General features: G+C 53.4%; 1 protein-coding gene across 1 annotated transcript in view; it reads left to right on the forward strand.

Moving 5' to 3' along the window:
• The first annotated feature begins 7,620 nt into the window (after positions 1-7,620).
• The window catches only part of ATP2A3 (ATPase sarcoplasmic/endoplasmic reticulum Ca2+ transporting 3), a 34,716-nt gene continuing 27,294 nt past the window's right edge, over positions 7,621-15,042 (forward strand). Inside the window, exon 1 of the mRNA XM_032399100.1 lies at positions 7,621-7,918. Coding sequence (XP_032254991.1) covers positions 7,801-7,918 — 118 coding nt within the window. The 5' untranslated portion in view covers positions 7,621-7,800. The remainder of the gene's footprint in view (positions 7,919-15,042) is intronic.

Consider the following 15,042-nt stretch of genomic DNA (forward strand, 5'->3'; position numbering starts at 1 on the left):
TTTGGCTATTGTGGACATTGTGGAGCCCCTTTCTTGCCAGGCAGGTCCTCCTGCCTCATGGACCAAGGTGCTGATAGGCATAGCCAAAGACTAGCTGAGAGACTCGGCATTTGTGCCAGACACTGGAGTAGAGAAGGAAGCATAGAGCTAGGAGGGAACCCAGCTCACTATGTGACCCTGCTGGGCCTTAAGCCCCTGTCCATATAATGGGAATGTTAATTCTGGTACATCCTATGGTGAGAATGTCACAGTTCATAGATGTTAACATACTCATTCATTCTTTCACTTTCCAGTATTTGTACCTCATTTCTTTGATCTCTTACTGCATTTGCTAGAACCTTGTTCATTTAGCCAATATCTTTGGTACGCAGTACCTACTAAGGTACCAGACCAGTGCTAGGCACTGAGATGCAAGGATGAGCGCTACAGACACAGGAGGCCTCAGGAGACTCCCAATCTAGAGCTCAACTTTATAACAACCGTTATGGACTGGGCCACCCTGTAGAGACCTTGAGATGATTCAGATGCAGCTCCTGTTCTGGAGGGATACAGTTGGAAGCTGCAGATAAGAATTCAGGCAAATATGGAGGAGTACACAAATAGGCCACTCAGGAGTTACAAGGTCACTGGCTCCCAAGGGGTCAAGGAGGAATTTTTGGAAAAGGCAATTTTTTAAAAAAAGATTTATTCATTTATTTTAGAGAGAGAAAGAGAGAGCATGAGCAGGAGGGGCAGAGGGTGAGGGAGAGAGAATCTCAAGCAGACTCCACATTGAGTGCGGAGCCCAACATGGGGCTTGATCTCATGACCCTGCGATCACCACCTGAGCCAAAACCAAGAGTCCGACGCACCACCCAGGCACCCCCTGGAGAAGGCAATTGAAGAGTGAGGAGGGTTTTAGACAGATAAAGATAAGCGAACTAGTCTCCCAGAACAGGTAACAGCATGGGCAAAGGCAGGGAGGGAAGAATTCTTGGAGCAAGGATGGAGAAGATAAGTCAAAGTGACGTAAGTTTAAGGTGTCGAGGGGGCAGGAGCACAAGATAAGGTTGGCAAGCTGAGGGGTTGATCTTAATGGGGTTAGACCATAGGAAGCCATGGAAGGCACTTGAACAGGAGAGTAGTAGCATGGCTGCTTTAGGAAGAGAAATCTGGTAGAAGTAGCAAGAGAAGGCCGGCCTGGAAGGAGCAGACACCCTCACATGATATGCTCCCCACTTCCTGAGGTCTGGGGTGTCTCTGCCCACCACTGAGAGAGAGATGGCAACTTCCTCTCCTCAGCCTGGCCGGGGAGATAAAATGGCAAGGACAGGAAGTTGCCTTAAGGAGCTGAGGAGTGAGCAGCCTGGTCCAGAGTCCCCACCCCCAACCTGTGCCGGGTGTTCCTGTAGAGGTAAACGCAAGGGGAAGTAGGCAAGGCCCCTCAGGCCAAAATGCAATGCTCTAGGTGTCCTGGGTGCTGCTCTGTCCTGTTGCTGACAGCTCTGCCCTTCCTGAGCCCTCAAAGATCAGGTATGCTTCCATCCCAGGAAAAGGTTCTGGCGTTTTCCTGCCTCACTTCTGCCATTCAAACACCCATCCTGACACCTCCTGGGAACCAAGGTGAGTCAGACCAGATGCCTGCCCTCAAGAGTATCAACATACAGTGAGGGCAGCAGGGCAGACAATGGACACCAGGGTGCTGGTAGCTTGATGGGGTCATTCAGGCTACCAGAGCCCTGTTGGCCTCAGGGATGAGAAGTGGCTTCCAGGCCTTAAGGACTAATAGGGATGAGCACTAAAAGATGGAGGGGTGTTCCAAGCACAGGGGACAATGTAAGCAAAGACTCAGAGGCAAGAAACTTCCTATTGTGTGCAGTGAACTAGATGCGGCCCCCATGTGGCAACCAAGGGAGGTAGGATGTAGTGAGGATGAATGGTGGGCTGAGGAATCTGGACACCCTCTGAGGGGCGGGGCTGAAGGGGGCCGAGAGGGCGGAGGTCCCCATCTTAGAGAACAGGGAAAGGCTGAGGGCACAGATTATACGAGTGGCTCCAGGCCAGGTGGGGCCCCGAGGCCCAGGTGGACTGGCGGGGGCGCATCAGGGGCTTACATGGGGTCCCCAAGCCCAAAAGAGCAAATAAAAGAACTTGGGTCAGAGGGAAGGTAGCAGACAGGAGCATCTCCCAGTCTGAACAGTTGGGAGCCAGTCTTCCCTGCCCCTCCAGAGGGGGGCTGTCCAAGTGGATGGGGGTAGGAGGTTAAGACAGAGGACTTAGAATCAATGCTCATTGAGGACATTAGGAGAAGGAAGGGAAAAATGAAGGGGAGGAATCAGAGGGGGAGACGAACCATGAGAGACTATGGACTCTGAGAAACAAACTGAGGGTTCTAGAGGGGAGGGAGGTGGGGGGATGGGTTAGCCTGGTGATGGGTATTAAAGAGGGCACGTACTGCATGGAGCACTGGGTGTTATACGCAAACAGTGAATCATGGAACACTACATCAAAAACTAATGATGTGGGGCGCCTGGGTGGCTCAGTCGTTAAGCGTCTGCCTTCGGCTCAGGTCATGGTCCCAGGGTCCTGGGATCGAGCCCTGCATCGGGCTCCCTGCTCCGCGGGAAGCCTGCTTCTCCCTCTCCCACTTCCCCTGCTTGTGTTCCCTCTCTCGCTGTGTCTCTCTCTCTGTCAAATAAATAAATAAAATCTTTAAAAAAAAACAACAACAAAAAAAACTAATGATGTAATGTATGGTGATTAACATAACATAATAAAATTAAATTAAATAAAAAAAAAAGAATCAATGCTCAGCAGCAGCAGGGTCTCAGAGAGCTGGAACAACTACCCGCTGGGCCTGGATGACCCTGGTGAACAGGAAGTGAGGTTCCCAGGTCTCTAGGGATGTTTGCATTTTGAGTCAAACCCATTTACAAACCAAAGTGGGGCAGTGGCAGGGCAACCCCAGGCTCTTGTCTCCTCTAATGCCTGCGCGGTCTCAGGCTCCTCCCAGAGCCAGCACTGATGTGATAGACAGGGAGACTGAGGCCCAGAGACGGCAGGCACCTCCAAGACCTCACAGCAAAGCCTACTTTGCACAGGCTGTTTCCCTCCCCTGTTCCTTCAGATTTCAGCAGAAGTGTCACTTCCTCTAGCTCTCCCCTGAGCTCCCTGACTGGGAGCACCCCCTCCCTGCCATGTTCTCAAGACTCCAATGGCCACTCCGCTGTTTCTATGTGTGGTTATTTGGAATTAATGACTGAGGGAGTGAGCTCAGGGAGAACAAGGACCATCTATCCAGGGCCTGGCACTCTCTCTGATACATGCTGCTTCCTTGATAAATATTTTAGAAGGGAGGGAGGGAGGGGGAGAGGGAGGGTAGATCTCTGGCCTCATTCAGAGGCAGTCAAAACTGTGCAGGGAGGAGAGTAAACACACAGGGCTGGGGTAGCCAAGAAAATGAATTTCCAAAGTAGGGAGAGATTTTAGGGAGAGGAGATAGAAGAACAGTCTAGGCCAGGGGAATAGCATGAATGAAGAAGTGGAGCTGGAGTGTGCAAGGCCAGTTTGGGGAATTTTGAGGAGACCAGTTTACCGGGTTATGCCAACTGGTAAAGGTCTGTGATTGCTGAGTTGAAGAGTTTGGACCTTACCCTTCAGGTAATACAGAGCTTAAAAAAAAAAAAAAAAAGGTTCATGAGCAGCGGGATGAAATAATGAAACCACCAGTTCAGTCAGGCAATCTTGATGCAGAGGTTAAGTCCGGAGGCAGGGAGGCCAGGGAGGAGGCTCGAGAGAGGTGGGGCTTGAGTTCCGGCAGTGATAAGAAGGCAGGAGGCAGGGAGGATGGCGCAGGCAGGAGAACACCCTTCTCCACCAGTCAAAGCCCCGTTCACTTCATGCTTTGGGAGAGACTGGTGGGGTGTTGAAGAGCTTGGGCTCTGGAGTTAGAGTAGCCTGGGTTTGAATCCCAGCTGAGTGCCCCTGGGAAAGTCACCTAGGCTCTCAGAGGCTATCTATGAAATGAGAACAGAGTTGGCAGCATAATTTTAGGACCCAGTGCAAAATGAAAATGTGGAGCCCCTGTCTGAAAAAGAGGAGGGAAAAACATGCCATCGAAGGTACTAAAATATAAAGCTTTTCCTTTCTTCTGCATCTCTGCTTTACTGGTCACAATGGGGTTTTTTATTTGCTATTTACTCTTCTAAGTAAAGAAAAAGGTAAAATTTAAATTATTCGCCTGAATCATATCATTCATCTTCATTTTATGCAATGCCAGTTTTAAACGCAAAATTAAGAGCATTTCACTCACACGTGCAATCACTGAAATGACACCAATTGTATTTCATAGCCTGTGTGTGCATATGTGGGCCCAGCGCACTTCCATTGCGCAACTCTGTTGTGCGTACACATATATTTAGTTTGGACCAGAACAGTGGGAATACTGCACAACACTTACTCACTGCTTTTATTTCACTTGTTTCACATCCTAGCCCTTGGGCTCACTCATGAATAAGGATGTACTGAAAGAAAAGGGAACTCTGGGTTGCCCTTTCTTTCCCTTTTCTTCTAAGGACATCCTTTCTAATATAAGTGGTTGGTGAATGCTGGGGAATAACATGAGTAAGAAAGTGTTTCTTAGGACACTACTGCCTTCTTTTGGCTTTTGAAGCCACTTCTGGTTCAAAGGGAAAGTATGGCCTCTCAGGGTGGTCAGCACTCTCACTTACTCAGTCGTAGATATAACACACTTTTACTTGGTTTGAGTCTCACTGAACTCCCATGAGTCCACCAGAATTCTGAGCTCATGGAGCATCACAGACTCTGTATTTGAATGGGACAACATATTTGGCACATCCTCTCTGCTCACACGCATGCCCTGCTGACTTCACTTACAAAGCAGAAGTTCAGAGATAAAATTATTAAGAATTTCAAGACAATGATAGCAGAGCATGAACCAAGCATCAGGCCCTGTGTGACCACACAGTTGGTATGCCCACACAGCTGGCCCTGCCTGGGGATAATAACTGTGTAGTACTTATTCCAGTGTTGTTGTGAGGATTAAATTCAAAGCTGGGCCTATCTGAGTCTAGTCACAGCCCTTTGGCTGCAAAAGACAAAATCTGCTCAAACTGCGACAAGTAAAGGTAGATCTACGCAAAGAGCGCACAACTGTACCCTGTGGAATCTTCGGGAGCCAAGGGCAGAAGTACGGTAGAAGCTCTGAGGAACTTGGATGCCATTAAGCAGTCTCTGTCTCTGCCTCTCTCTCCTCTCTGACGCTACATGGTATCTTGACTCAATTTCTTGCTTCACGTGGACTTGGTTTTCCCCTCTGCTTTCCCACTGCTGTACTTCAGATGATGTTAACTCTGGCCCTCTTAACTCTAGTCCAAGTACCTACGGTCTTCTGGATATAATCTTCGGCTCAACGCTTAAACTCTCAAGAGGGAGTCTGATTGGCTCAGCTCACCTGCCTACGGCTGAGCTACTCCTGGCCCAGGGCCCTCCCCTGGCCGCTCAGCTGCGGAGGGGGACTACATGAGCAGCTCAGGCTGCCTCCCAGGTATCCTCCGTCAGCCCCAAACACACAGCTGCCCTTAGACACCTCCACCTGGAGTCCCCCAGGCCCCTCACACTCCACTTGGCCCCAAATGCAGCCCCTGACTCCTCTTCCCACATCAATCCGCTAAACCCCTCACCCACCCAGCTACTGAAGCCAGAAACTTGGGGGTTAGCTGTGACCCCTAACTATCTCTCACTACTCAATCGAATCCATTACTAGATCCTGTCCATCACAGCCCTCTCTGCCTTGGTTCACACTGCCTCATTTTTTGTCAGGAAGATTGCAGGGTCCCTTCAGCCTCTGCTCCCCCCTTCAAAAGCTTCAGGGGGAAGCTCCATCTCTTATTGTTTAAAAAGCCTTCAGTACAAAATCCAGGCCATTATATAGACAATGAAGGTTCTCAGTGTCAAAGCCCAGTCTCTCTGACTTACCTTCCTGATCCTGGTGTTCATGCTCCTTATGATCCAGCCATGCTGAGGGACTGAATCACTGTGTCTGGCACACAGCTGAGGTTTCCCACCTTCAACACAGGCTGTTTTTTCTGACTGCAACACCCTCTTCTTCACATGTCTAAATCCTTCTAAGACCTACCTTTCCCCCATGCTCCACCTTGGCCCCCTCGGGTGAGGTGAGGCAGGCATGCCCACTGCCAGACAGGCTGTAAGTTCCGCCAACCATCTGTCCTGTGAGGGAGTTAGAAGGAGTTAGGACCAGATGCCAGGACTGAAGTTCTCAGTGCATGGCAGCTGGGAGGTGGGGAGGATAGACCCGCCCTTGGGACAGCATGCCTGTGACCTGTCACTTTGGCCACTAGCTGTTTGTCCAAGTGCAGATAAAGCCCAGCCCCACTGAGTGCCTCTCTGCTCAAGGGGGCATAGTGAAGATGAGACGGAGGAGGAGGACCACAGTTCTATCCTGAGAGGAAGAGATCAGGGGCCGGGGGTACACATGGTCTGGGCGGGGGTCAGCAACCAGGGGCCAGGCTGGAAGCTGGGGCTTGTGTGTGCAGTTGCAGTCAGAATCTGGGAAGGCTTTCTGGCTGCAGAGGCACTGTAGGGTCTAGGGTTTGAACAGCTGACGGGGTGGGCTCAATCCTGGAATCTATGACCTTGTGCCGCCAAGGCGGACCCCGGAGGGGGAAGACAGCAGAGGCCAGCTTGGTGGGAGGTAAGATGGCCCATGGGATGAGACTGGCTGGGTCTTAAGCTGAAAGGGGTACCTGAAGTAGATTGCTCTCTCTGCTCCTCTTTTTGGTGGGGTGAGTGGTGTCTGCCTTCCCATAGCTTGCTTCCCTGACCCGCAGCCCTTTCTCTTGTCTCCCCTAGAGCGGCTGGAACTCAGAAAGCAAAGCGCTGGAATGGGGGTTCCTCGGTCCCTCCCCATCCCTGGCTCAGGATCACTCTCCCTGGGGGCCCTGGCCAGAGGCCTCCATCCCACCCCCTCAGGCCTCTGGGGATTCCCACGCCCACCTCTGAAGTTACATTTCCTGCTGGGGTGAGGGTGTGAGTCCAAGGGAACAAGACTGGTTTTCTTTCTCTTATACCTGTTCATTGTCAGAGGTTCGGTTACATGAGGAATAACCGTGCACTGCTGAAAATCTGGAAGGGATAAAGAAAACACAAAATTCAAAAGAAGAAAACATCAAGTAATCTGCTCCGTAGTAGATGCGCTTATTCACAGCCTTTCGGGTTCTGTCTAGATCCAGGGTCACTCTTTGCATAATTCAAATTCGGGGGTAGGAAGACCTTCTACGGACACCTCTATTTTGCCACCTCTCTGGACCCAGGAAGGCTCAAAAGAAGGCAGCTCACAGACCCGTGCTCCGCAGCCTGCTGCAGCTCTCGGCCCCAAGGGGCGCCCGGAGCTCTGCGGATAGGGGCCGAGACCCCTCCCGGCCACGCTCGGCCCTCCCCTCGCAGGCTGCCTCAGTTCCCTCTTCCGCAGAATGGGCGGGCGGCTCAGCCTCCGGGTCCCCGGGCGCTGCGGGGGCGGGGCGGCGGCAGGCTCGCGAGGGCTGCCGGAAGGGGTGTGAATGCGGGGGCGGGCTCCGCCCCGCCCCGGGGAGGGAGCTGGGGGCGCCGCATCCTGGCGCGGGCCTCCGACGCCGCTGCCGCCACTGTCGTCGGGGAAGGTCCCAGCGCTGATATGACCTCGCGCGGCGCTCGCCCGGGCCCAAGCTCCCGGCGTCCCGCGCAGTAGCCCCGCGAAGAGGCGGACTCGACGGTGCCGACCGCGCAGAAAATCAGGCGGGCGGCATGGAGGCGGCGCACCTGCTCCCGGTCGCCGACGTGCTGAACCGCTTCTCGGTGAGGGTCGAGAGCGGCCTGAGGCCGGAGCAGGTGTCTGGCGCGCGGGAGCGCTACGGCCCCAACGGTGAGAGCGCGGGCCTGGCCGGGGAAGCTAGGGGCCGCACGCGCCGCAGTCTCCGTTTCCTCCCCTACGCCGAAACCGGGGAGCGGTCCTCCCCCTTTCCAGCCCTCGGTCCCCGCGGGCGGGCAGGAAGCGAGAGCTCCGGAAACTTCTGCAGATGCTCTTGGGGCACTCGGACGGGCTGCGCGGCCACCTTCGCGGGGGGTTGGGCGGGTTCCGGGTTTAGAGACCTGACGCCTGGCTCCCCCTCCCAGCTCCCCTTCCCCCAGGCCCAGGGACCTGTGCGGTCCTTCCGGGCTTCCCACATACACCCCCAACCCTAGCCACTCCCGCAAGCTTGAATCCACCACTATCCGCTGTCAGCGCTGGGTCTTGGCCCCGCACTGCAACCTGCCCGCATCATGCAAACGCACACGCTGAGATCAGCTGGCTAGGGACCAGTCAGGGACTCTGAGACCCAGCCTCCCAGCTGGCCCTGAGGGTCTCTCCGAGGGCACAGTAAAAAACCCAGAAGGTGCAGCTTGTCAGTTGACAGCCTTGGCGCCCCCGCCCCCACCCCCAGGTCTTCCTCTTTCTGCAACCCAAGGAGGCGGATGTGGCTGGTGGGAGTCGGTGGGGGCTTTGAACTGCTGAGGCAGGAGACCCACTTTTGGGGGGCGGGGGCAGACTCAAGGCCTCACTCAGGGAGTTGCTAGGGAAGGCCTTTTCCTCTTGACCTGGAGCGGCACCTGACCATCTCTGGGCAGGGAAGGAGCCTTCCTGCTACTGCTGTTTGGGTGGAAATGGCATCATTTCTTCCTGGTCTTCAAAGGAGTTTGGGATTCTCCATCTGCCAGAAGGCAGAAGTACCAAGTACTCTCCGGATGTGGCCCTGAGCACATTTGAAGGCCCTGTAAAGGTGGAAGATGTAGAGGTCCCCTCCTCAAGTCACTTGCCACCCTCTTCATCCACCCCCAGGGCACTGGGCACAATGTTAGGGATCCAGATGGAAATGTCCCCTCCATCCCCAAAGTGCAGCCTGGACCCACTTTGTTTTAGGACTTGCGGCCTCACCCTTTCAGAGATCCCAGCCAGCCAGAGGGGAAAGTGCTCTGGCCATGAGCTCAGGGATGGCTTGAAAATTACCAAGAGCTGTCAGAAAGGGAGCTTTGGGTTTTGTATTGGCTTATGAAAACCACCTCTTATATAAATATTATCTTTCTGGAGCAGAAATCCTTTTCCAAAAAAATTAGTTGCTATATTTAGTTGAGCTGTGGGAGGAACTAGAGAGATAAATATTATTTAATATCCTCCATTAGTGACTTGGCAGGGAGGGTGTCATTGCTACAAGAGGGCAAGGCAGCAGGACCTGTCCCCCAACCCTGGGGTGGGGATGGGGATCAGGGCAGCAGGTCTGGGGTTCCACAGCCTCTTCTGCGCTGCTGTGGCCTTCAGCTTGGGAGTCCTGAATCCCAAGGAAAACTGGAGACCCAGCCCTTGGTTCTGCCTCCAGAGGCCCTGCGTGGCCCTGGGCAACATCCCTCTTCTTTCTGGTTCCCCTTTGTTCGTTGATCCAGCAGAGGGGCTGCCTGAGAAGGAGGGAGCCTCTAGTTCTCCCCCATGTTGTTTTGTGTAGGTAAGGGGATCTGAGGGTGAGCGGGCCACTAGCATCTGTGTGAGGTGATGGATAAGGATGTTGGTGTGGTATATAGGTCCCCAAAGAGGTGGATGTGCAGTGGTAGGTAGGTAGGTTGGGGGGCCATTGATTGGCTCCCCTAGTTTCCTTGTGCTTTGATAGTAGCAATAATAAAAGCTAATGATCGGGCGCCTGAGTGGCTCAGTCGTTAAGCGTCTGCCTTCGGCTCAGGTCATGGTCCCAGGGTTATGGGATCGAGTCCCACATCGGGCTTCCTGCTCGGCGGGAAGCCTGCTCTCCCTCTCCCACTCCCCCTGCTTGTGTTCCCTCTCTCGCTTTCTCTGTCTCTGTCAAATAAATAAAATCTTAAAAAATAAAAAGCTAATGTTCACTGAGCACTTACTATGTGCCAGGCACTGTTCTTAGCAAATTTCATCTCTTATTTATTCCCCAAAACAACTCTATGAAAACAATTGTAGTCATTCCCATTTTACAGAGGAGGTAACTGAGTCACCAGCATGTTAGACAGCTTGCCCAAGGTTACACAGTACTTGGTAGAGCTGGTGCTGGGTACCTATCCCTCTCCAGCCTCGCTTTTCCTGTCTGTACAAGGGAGTCACTGGTTCCACAGGCCCTGGGCCTGTGGTATTGGTGGCTGTGCTAGGACGGGCGTCAGCTAGACAGTGGCTATCCCAGCCATGCCACCAACCCCACAGGGCCCCGGAGAGCCCTCAGATCACTGATTGGCTTCTTCCTCGGGAAGCATTTCAGGGCTCTGGAAGTCCTCAGGTGAGGAGCGGGGAGCCAGCTTCCCCTTCCTGCATCATGCTCTCGCTCTGACCAGCCCCAGCTGAGGAGGAGGCATGGCTGAACTGCAATATCTACAGGCACTAGGGAGGTCTTTCCCTCTTAGGTGACCTGGAGTGGTATACGCATCTCTGGGGGAGGACTGACAGAGTTTCGAACCTTAGCTCTGCCCCCTTCATAGCTGTGTAATCCTAAATAAGCCACTTCTCCTCTCTGTGCCTTGATTTCTCCACCATAAGTGAAGCTACAATAGGACCCATGTCATATGGTTGCTTATAAGTGTTTGTGCCACCAAGCCATCCCTCCTTGTAGCAGACAAGTCTGGGCCAGGCTCCAGGCCAGCTGGGTGGTGCAGTGGGCCCAACCTACAGGTGGAGGGAAACACCCCAGGGACTAGTGTCCTCCCCCACCCCAGGAGTCTATGCACCTGCAAGGTTGTTAGTGCTGGAAACCACAAGGAAGTCATTTGCTTAAGTCCTGAAGTTTGCAAATTCTGCTGGTGGATGGAGGAAGGGAGGCTATAAAGCAGGGACTGGGGATCCTGCCCTCCCACCTCCTCTTCCTCCTCCCTCCTCAGAGCTGGGGGATGGGGGCTCAGCAGTGCTGTCAGTGAGTATGCCAGCTGGGGGTCCCCCATACACACAGAACACAGCCTATCTCAACCCCAGTGAATAGAGGTGTCCTCTGAAACTCCAACAGGGCAGTGAGTGGGAGGCTTCTGGCCCAGCACCTCTTGTGAGCACGCCCTTCCCTGCAGGTCCCAGAGGTGCCCAGGACTCAGCTTCCTCCGGAGGCTTTCTACATCCTTTCAGTCTATTTTTTGAATAAAATTGTGCACATAGTACAACATTCAAAGGGTACAAGTCTCCCTAGACCTGTCCCCAACCACCCAGTGTTCCCAGTGTCTTGCGTCTCCTTCCCAAGATATTCTGTGTATATACATATCTACGTCTGTGATCTATGATCTTTACGTGAAAGGGAATGATAGTGAGTGCTGTTTTGCCCCTGTTTTCCGTGGAGATGGTGCCATGTGGGCCATCCGCAGTCTTCCTAGTGGCTATGCAGTTTCGTGTGGCTGTTGTAGTCTTTGTTTGCCTGGCTTTTGGAGGGCGCTTGGATTGTTCATAGCCTCTCCTATCACACATGTTACAAGGCATATTCTTGTCCCCACATCACTTCACACACTTGTCAATAGTGCCAAAGGCTAAATTCCTAGAAGTGGAATTGCTGGGTCAGAAGTCATGTGTAGTGTAAATTTGGACAGCTGTTGGGAAGTTGTTCTCCATAAAGCTGACACACCTGTTTCCTCGCCCCTGCCCCACTGCAGTGCGCTACTGGACATTCTGATCTGTGCCGATCTGATGCAAAAGGGTCCTCTCATAGTTTTACTTCGCGTTTCACTGCTTACAAATTAGGTTGGGCATTTTCCCCTATATTTAAGAGCCATTTGATTTCCTTGTGTCCTTGAACGGACTACCCATCACCTTTGCTGGACATGAGCCAAGGCAAGAGGCAAAACTGTGTTGGGCTTGTCCTCCCAAGTGCGCCAACGCCTAATGGCCCTGGAGAGCCTAGTGATATGGAAGTCAGGCAAGAGCCCAGAAGGTCTGGGGTTGTTCCTGTTCTGGGGAGCTGGGGGAAGGTCTCTAACAGGAACCAGAGCCTGCCTCCCTGGACCTCACGCTGCCCAACTGTGTAGTGGATACAACGGCCCCAGAGCTGCAGGTGGAAGGGATGGCCAGATTTAGATTACTGCCCGTGGGGTCTGGGCTGTGACCTTATCCCCTGCGCTCAGCCCAGACCCCAGCTGGCTGCTGGAACTCAGGAAATAGAGATGTGTGGCCCTTGGAGACTTGGCCAAGGGGAGTGGGGCCAGGCAGGAGGAGGGGGTGAGGTCCAACTCGCTAGGTGGCCTTAGGAGGACTTGTCCCTCCTTGGCCTCAGTGTCCTCCTCAATGCAGACATGGAACCCCTAAAGAGATCCCCTAAAGGCCTCTCAGGATGTGAAATGACTCTTGGATCTGAGGGAGGTGTGGTTTGCCCGCAGGCATTGGGAAGCCACAGGTCTTTCAGGCTTCACCATAGCTTTCATGCCCACTGGCCCTCTTGGACAGCCTTAGAGCCCCCTCCCAGGAGCAGCATCCCCTTGTACCAGGAGCTCCCTGAGGCAGGGCTGAGTCTGTCCACAGCACAGCTCGCACACAGATGCTAAGCAGACCCTTTGCCAGGGTTTCCTAGTGCCAGATCAGCCAGGTAGGCTGTAGGCCCCTGCGCTGGGAAAGCTGCTTCCCAAGGCCCCTTGAGAGCAGGGCCATGTTGTCCACTCTAGGTAGGTCCTTGAGACCCAGACAGGGCCACGTGGGCTCGGTGGGGTCTGCTCAGTGAAGGCCTCTCCCTGACTCTGCAAGTGGTGATTTAATTGCTCTGTAAACTTACCTTCGAGGAAGACCTCGGTGAGCTCTTGCCTCTCCAGGCTGGAACCAACATTTAGAAGTTGAAATACCAGTTTCCAATGTTTTGAGATGAGAAGAAAGGAGTCAAGAGGGTAGATTAGGGGAGCAGGTGGTGCATGGAGCCTGGGGCAGCGTGGGCCCTGCACCCCACTTCTCCTGGGCTCCAGGCTCTGGGCCCAGGGCCTTTACCTGAACCCTGGGGAACTGAGTAAACAATTCTGTGAGGCTCTTTGTGGACCCAGGGATGACTCAGCCCCTCCCCACCCTGGAAGCGTCCCAGTCAGGTGGGGGTGGCCCCAGTACTGATGATTGGTAAAGAAGAGCGGGTGAGGGGGGGGGGGGGGGGGGGGGGAGGGGCTTTCCCCGGAAGCCTTCCTGAAAGGCTGGGGTTTGGATGAGGACTTAGGGAAGCGTACTCTGCACAGAGGGAATGGCCCCAGCAAAATCTTGGAGGGGAAAAAGCTCTAGCAAAACCAGGGAAGGTGGTGGCAGTTCTGAGGCATCTCGCTTGGCTGGCAGATGGACGTATGCCTAAGGTATAGGAGGATTCTTGAGGGCCGGGTTGAGGCAGATCCAGGAAGGCCCTGAAGGCCATGCTAAGGATGGTCTTTATTCTGCAGGCCAAGAAGAGCCACTGATGGTCCATGAGGCAGGGTCATTCATTCGCTCACAAATCTTTATTGAGCACCTACTATGTGCCAGGCACTGCTCCAGGTGCTGGAGACACTGCACTTGACAGAGTCCTACTGGCAAGAGCTTACATTTTAATAACTAATATTATAGCTAATGTTTATTGAGTATTTACCATGTGCTGTGCATGTTCTAAGCACCTTATGAATAGCATGTCAGTTAATCTTCACAATGACTTAAGAGGAGTTGCTATTATTATCCTTATTTTGCAGATGGGGAAACTGAGGCACAGAGGGGGTTAAGTGACTTGTCCATAGTCAGAGAACTATCAAGAGATAGAGCAAGACATGAACTTAGCCCTCTGGGCCAGGTTCCTTGCCCTAAACCATGAAGCTTCTCTGATCATATACTCCTCTTTGCTGCCCCCCGGACCCACAGACTAACTCCAGACCCCTCCAGGCCACCCCACGTTGGGCATCTGGGGGTGTGGGCCAGCTCAGTCTGGCATCAGTGACCCAGAGCAGGGGTTGTCTGGCAGAGTCCACCATGTGAGAGGTCCAGAGGTACACTATTTCAGAAGAATAGTGGGGGGCTACTTCCCCCCAGGCTGGCCCAGCAGGGATGGGGGGGGCGGCGCTTCCTACTACTGTCTTTGCCTGCACAGTCTGGCGAATGGCACCAGGAGGCGGGCAGGGCTGGGCCATTCTCCCCATTTAACAAATGGGACATCTGGCACTGCTGAGGGCTCAAGCCCGCTCCCCCCCCCCCCCGCCACACACACAGCCTGAGGATAGCAAGGGGGAAACAGCATCTAACAGGGGTGCCTGGGGAGAGGCTGGGAGGGTGCTCTCCTAGCCGCTGCTAGTCTGCTAGCCCCTCCTAGTTCCTCCATGGCCCTGGGACCCAGTCATGTGAAGGGAAAATTGGGTCGTCTGGGGTCTTGGCAGGATTGGAGTTTGAAGAAGACCAGGCCTGAGCAGACAGAGCCTAGTAACGCCCAGAAAACTCTCACAAAAACCACCTGTGAGGACAGCAGAGCCTTTTTGGGCAGGGATGATTTTGGCTAGTGGCTCTGGGGTCACAATGGAGGGGTGAGCTTGTCAATGGGATGAGGGCCTCCAGCCTAGCAATCAGAACGTAGGATGCCAAGTTCTCTCAGGTGACTTTGGCCAGGGAAGGCAGTGGGACAGGGTGGGAAGGCAGAGCAGCTTAGGAGTTAATGCAGGAGGGGCCAAGCAGGGGACCAAAAGCCAGACCACCTGAGTTCAAAGCTGCCACTTCCCAGCTGTATGACCATAAACTAGTCACTCAACCTCTCTGTGCTTCAGTTGTCTACTCTGCAAAATGGGAATAGTAATTGTACCTTCCTTCTCAGGTTCTTTGAGAATCACAAGAGAGTTAATGCACTAGAGGGTGCATGGCATCTGGCACACTCAACACTAATAATTCTGCTATAGTTACTCTAGCTGTGGAGTACCATCTTACATGCTTTGCATGCGATACCTCCCCATTCATCTCTGGAGATAATGTAGGTAAAGCGCTTGGGACATAGTAGGTGCTCAGTAAATGTGGTTCTTATTAATAATAATGATAATCCTCACAGCAGCCCCTCGGGGTGGGGC

The sequence above is a fragment of the Phoca vitulina genome, unplaced genomic scaffold (genome assembly GCF_004348235.1).
Source record: "Phoca vitulina isolate PV1807 unplaced genomic scaffold, GSC_HSeal_1.0 scaffold128, whole genome shotgun sequence".
Taxonomy (NCBI): Eukaryota; Metazoa; Chordata; class Mammalia; order Carnivora; family Phocidae; genus Phoca; species Phoca vitulina.